The 6,200-nt window shown below is 29.2% G+C and overlaps 1 protein-coding gene across 1 annotated transcript; it reads left to right on the top strand.

The window, feature by feature from the left end:
• The first annotated feature begins 2,886 nt into the window (after positions 1 to 2,886).
• On the top strand, positions 2,887 to 5,813 carry LOC122303805 (transcription factor MYB90-like). Its single transcript, XM_043115769.1, has 3 exons — positions 2,887 to 3,111; positions 3,315 to 3,444; positions 5,172 to 5,813. Exons 1-3 carry the CDS (start codon positions 2,991 to 2,993, stop codon positions 5,710 to 5,712), a joined length of 792 nt encoding a protein of 263 aa, XP_042971703.1. The 5' UTR covers positions 2,887 to 2,990; the 3' UTR covers positions 5,713 to 5,813.
• The last annotated feature ends 387 nt before the right edge of the window (positions 5,814 to 6,200 follow it).

Genomic DNA, 6,200 nt, shown 5'->3' with positions numbered 1-6,200 from the left:
ATAAATAAATAGCATACTTGGATTGAAGGAGACGAAATATCAATGAGAGAATAAGGACCACGAGCTCCCCAAAAATAAGTGAAAATAGACAATTAATTCGAGAATAATGCTTGATTGAGATAAAAAGTGAATGATTTGGGGGCTGGATTGAGGGAGAATGGCACTGGATTGAAGGGCAGAGGGACTACCATGAAGGAGAGAGGGGCTCGGTCTATATGGAAATGTTGAAATGAGTGTGGTGTTGTGAGGTTCTTCAAGTATTTGCAAAACATTTACTGTTTGAACGGTTAATTAATAACCGTTCAAATGTGAAAACTCTCAAGCACCAAATATTTCTCGTTAGACATTTTGCGTTCAAACGGTTACATATTATTAGCGTTCGAATGGTTACATCTTAATGTTCGAATTGTAATACACTTCTTATTGATTGGCGGGACACATTCCTGCTTTGATTTTAGAAGCCAAAATCAGCACTGTTGTTCGAACTCTTTAAAACTGTAGTTCGAACGACTTGACGACATTCGAACGATTATTATTACTGTTTGAACACGCTTTGGTAAATGTTTAATTATATATTTTTTTATACTATACCTTTAAGTAAAAGAACAACATTAATATATATGGGCATATTAGATGATACTATAGTTTAGTAACATAATAGTATCAATTTTAAGTCTTATGTTCGATCATATATATTATGTTATAGTAAAGTGTTAATGAATATATAGTATCATATATATAGTAATATATTAGTAATATATAGTATATACTAACCTATATATAGTAATATACATAGCATCATATATAGTGTCATCTAGTTATTATGTACTAACATATATGTAGTAATATTATACACAGTATCATATATCGTGTCATCTAATATCCACTAACATATACATAGTACGTAATATATATAGTATCATCTAATTATTATGTACTATATATATCATATAAGGTATAACATGTACTATATAATACCATAATATATCGTACTATATACAAAAATATTATGTGATAATATACTATATATCATAATAAGTATAATATAGTATTTTTACCATATAGTATGTTCCCAAAAATATAATTTGATAATTATACTATATTATAATTAACAACTATTAATATATATAGTAGTACATACTAATATACTATACTATATAGATGATAATTAGCATATATATATATTAATATATTAATTGTAAGTATAGAATATCTAACTTGTTCGAACGGTAAAATAATTAGTTTGAACGGGTTAAATACTGTTCACACGAGTTAACTACAGTTCGAACGGTATTGTACGATATAAATTCTCGCGAAAGTCACAATTTTGGCTTTTTTGAACAGTATTCCTAATATTTATTTGATAAATTTATTATAAATTACTAGTTAATATAAATATAATTATGAATTAAAAAATGCAACTATGGCCACTGTTCAAATGCTATGTTTACGTTCAAACATTGATTACATACCATTCAAATGGTGTAGGTGTATGTTTGAACGGTATAATAGTCAGTTCAAAACGGTGTATCATGATGTTTGAATGATAAGTCAATATCCCGCTAAAATGTTTCACTTAACATGCCAAATTGTCGTTTGACTAAATATAATGTATGTTCGAATGTTTATTCTATACCGTTCGAACAATTTTATTATTAGAGACAAAATTTTCGTCCTTAACTATATCGTTCGAACGGTCTATACCTTCCCTCATTTTTTTGGCATGAAATATGAAATTCGTCCATAAATCTCATTTTTTGGCATGATATTTATTTCATCCCAAAATCTTTTTTTTTTTTTTGTAGTGATAATAAAGGGGATGATTGGAGTCAAAAGATTGGCTTCCACCCAATTCCCACAAGGGAAGACTACTTAGTGATGATTTTTAAATAGTCTGATGAACAAACTATAAAACTGCAACTAGAAGCCACAGTACAAAGGGTGTGTTGCAATGTGTTGGTCTGGACTGGCTAGAAGGAACTGTCGCATCTATTTTCACTCGATCATTAATTAGGAAAAATAGAAACATAATGTACCAACTGAAAATTATGATGAATCATTGGCATTGGATCTTCCAGATCTGATTGTTCTCTTTGCTCTTTATGTGGCTTATGGCTACACGTATGGGTGAAATTATTCTATTGGCTTGACGATTGGCACCTGGAGAAGTTGATGAAGGGGCACGTGTCCACCCTAAGTTGTCGCAAAGCAATAAATCGACAAAGTTGAACGGTACTAACAAAATAAAATTAAGGTACTATTTGGCTACACAAAATTTTCTTATCAAATATAAAATTCTCATTTCATTATTACAACTTTCTCAAATCTTCATATAAAATATAATAAATAATTTAACTTTTTACATACCTTTTTAAATTTTAAAATAATAATAATAATAAAATATAATATTTTAATATTTAATCTTAAAACTCAAAATTTTTATATGAGAATTTTTAGCGGTCAAGTAGAACCTAAAAAGCTAAAAAAAAATACAGATAAACAAAAAGAAAGGCCTTTACTAGCGAGGAGGGGAGGTGGGTAGATCAGAAACACCAAACCCCCCTCCCTCCGGTGAATAAAAAGGCTTTCTGGGTGGCACGATTTGAGCGCGGGAGAGAAACGTCTTTTGATTTAAATTTAGCAGTAGAGCTGGCGTTGCCTTTTGAAGCGACGAGGCAGTTACTTCATGTTTTTTTTTTTAATAATTTTTTTTTTTTTTAAAAAAGGAAAAAAAAAGGTCGAAAAATATGGACAAGTTGCTGTGTGGTGGAGCCTGAAACACACGTAACGTTTGTGGATGGAGGACTTGCACATGGGCATCTAGAATAGGAAACTTGTCTATATATACGTACTTCTCTGCCGATCAATTTAGTAAAGTAGTGAAGTAACCCACGTGACTAACGGCAAAAAGCTACTTTTCCCCTGGTGCTTTTAGGTCCTTTTAGTTGGGGTCCGGGGGTATAACCGATCGAGGACACTGGTGGCGATCTATGGAGGGTACTTCTTTGGTTGTCAGAAAGGGTGCATGGACTGGAGAGGAAGATATCCTCTTAAGGCAGTGCATTGAGAAGCATGGAGAAGGAAAGTGGCACCAAGTTCCTCTCAGAGCAGGTGCTAATTTTTAGCTAGAGCAGAAGACGGGGACTATTTATTTAGTTTTGTCTGTTCTTTGGTTGGTTGAGTAACTTCTTTCAATCTTTCTTTTTTCTCCGATCAATCCCAGAGAAAAGAAAGCATGTTCTTTTGTAAATAAAGTAATCTTTGTTGTATCTTTAGTTAGAGGGTTTTGCTTGTTAATTTCTTGCCATTTGCAGGTTTAAATAGATGCCGGAAAAGTTGTAGACTGAGGTGGTTGAACTATCTAAAACCCAACATTAAGAGAGGAAATTTCGCAGTAGACGAAGTTGATCTAATGATTCGGCTCCATAAGCTCTTAGGTAACAGGCAAGTATAGTTGTACTCTATCATTACTTTAAACCAGCAATTTTCCTAGTGTGGTTGAGTTTTTTTTTTTTCAATGTTCTAAACTTATAAATTTATTAACTATAAACTATGAAAATCAATCAAATTTCTAATTCAGTTTTTTTCATGTCATTTGCTAGTTTGAAATATTGTAATAGAAATGTAGTGCCTGCTGTATTTATTTTTTCAACATGAAAAATACAGAAGTTATATATATAGTATATATATACACATACAAAACTTAAAAAAACAGAAAAACAAAAAAAAAAAAAAATCAAGTCTTATCTAATTACACAAATTATCTCATCTTATTTTATAATTATAATTTTTTAAAATTTTCATATAAAATGTAATAAATAATTCAATTTTTTCAAAATTTTTTTAAAAAATAATATTAAAAAAATAATATTTTAATAATATTTTATTTAATTTTTTTCTCATTTATCTTATTTATATAATCTCATTTATATAATCATACGAAATAAGTTTTCTTTTTATAACTAAAATTTTCAACACGAGTGAATTTTATAAATGAGTTTTTGTTACTCATTATTCTCCTAATATCATCTCATATGATATTAAATACTATATATTTTTATTTTTTATTTTTTAATTTAATTTAATTGATTTATTCATCATTTATATATTATATATTTAATAAAATAGAAAATTAAAAAATAAAAAATTACGTATAATATAATGTAAGGATGGAGGTTAAAATTTTTCTTTATAAATATTTTACGAAAAGTGACGCAAGAGTCATCAAAAACATATCTTGAAAATATATTCTGCATTTCATTTTATATATATATATATATATATTTTTAATCATTATAAATATTTAAAAAAAAATTATAACATCATTTAAAATTTTTTCTTCAATCACTAAGTTAAAAAAATAAAAAATGAGAACACACATTCGGATACTACCTCCTACGAAATCGTTTCTCTTGTCTGAATCATTGATTACTTCCTTCTTGTCGGCCCGTCAGGGTCTGGACACTTTTCCCCATTGATTAACCACCCATGCTCTGTCTCATCAATTATCTTCATCACGCCAAAGTGTCTTAGGGCATGTTTAGGAACGAAGAGACGATAATTCTATTCCGTAAAAAGTAATAATAGACTAATAATCTATTCACAATTTATAAATAATTTTAAATATAATAATATTTTTTATTATATTTAAACACTTTAAATAAAAAAAAAGTTAAAATAAAATTTAAAATAATATTATTTTATTACATAATTGTATACAAATTATTAATAAGAAATAAGTTTATCATTTTTCTTCAATAAAATGGTTTACTTTGGAGGTGTTTGAAAAAGTGATTTAAAGTATTTCAACTTACTCTATTATTATTTTTTATTAATATTTAATATTTTATTTTTATTATTTACTATTATAATTTATAATACTTCACAACATTTTTCGTTGTCTAAATCTAATTTTAAATATATTTATTGAATTCTAAAACATGAGAAAAAAGTGAAAAAATATTATAAATTTATAATATAATTTGTTTTAATTTAAAAAAATTGTAACAATTAAATAAAACACGGGCTTAGAAATTTCCTATATATATATATATATATGAAGGATGCCAAATCAACGAAGATCACACTGCCACCTAATAAATTAATAGTTAATAAATTGCATGATAATTATTTGAGCATTTCGTTTATTTTCGATCGTTCATTTTGTGCAGATGGTCGCTGATTGCTGGTAGGCTTCCGGGAAGAACACCGAATGATGTGAAGAATTACTGGAATACACACCTGCGTAAGAAGTTGGTTTCTCCCATTGTAGACGTGGAAGAAAAGGAACAAAACATGATCGTGAAAACGGAAGTAATAAAACCTCGACCTCGGACCTTCAGCAAAAAATTAACTTGGTTAAGTGGGAAGCCTACTACAATAATTAAAGAAAGGACATTCCAACCGAATGACGATATTATTGTTACAAACAACGTCATGATGTCTCCAACGTTGACGCCGTTTGAGAATAGGTTGAAAGGGTGGGGATGCTTGTTAGATGACAAGGAGGCAGGCGATGAAATTGCCAGTACATGCGCATTGAATACTGAGTCTAATGACAAGCTGAATGCTGATATTTGGACTGACGACGAAACAGCTTTGGCAGCAAAAGTGGGGGAAACAGGAACTCTTGATATTGATCAGGATGGCTTCAGTTTTTTGGCCAACTTCTCTTTCGACGCGAGCCTTTGGGATTTTCTCAATACGAAATAATGAAGCGTCTTCATGAGCTTTAATTTCTTGATATGTATTATTTCTGTGTACATCTCGATCGATCGATCTGCTTTTAATTACCAGCCTTTTTTTTTTAATAACTTGTAGGTAGCCGTCCTCGTGCTTATTGTGTGTAGTACGGCTCTTTTTATTATTTTTTTAAAAGTAAATAAAATCTTTAAAAATTTTAAAAAAACCAAAACTTAATTAGGAAGCGCTCCTGCCTATAGTTTTAGACCACCGAACTGCTACACCCAGAGACTTTCGCCCCACCGAGAAGGTTAATTAATTTTGTTTTTTTTGGATTTTCACAAACATTTTTTTAAACTCTTTAAATATTTAAAAAATATTACAAATTTATTAAAAAATACTTTATTAAATACTAAGTTAAAAAAAAAAAAAAAGACCAATCGATGACTTTTGTAGACGGAAATATCATTTCCCTTTCCTAATTTTATACTAGTAGTCCAGCCACCTTACCTCCGTCA

The sequence above is a fragment of the Carya illinoinensis genome, chromosome 3, assembly GCF_018687715.1.
Source record: "Carya illinoinensis cultivar Pawnee chromosome 3, C.illinoinensisPawnee_v1, whole genome shotgun sequence".
NCBI lineage: Eukaryota > Viridiplantae > Streptophyta > Magnoliopsida > Fagales > Juglandaceae > Carya > Carya illinoinensis.
This window is presented reverse-complemented; position numbering and strand designations above follow the sequence as displayed.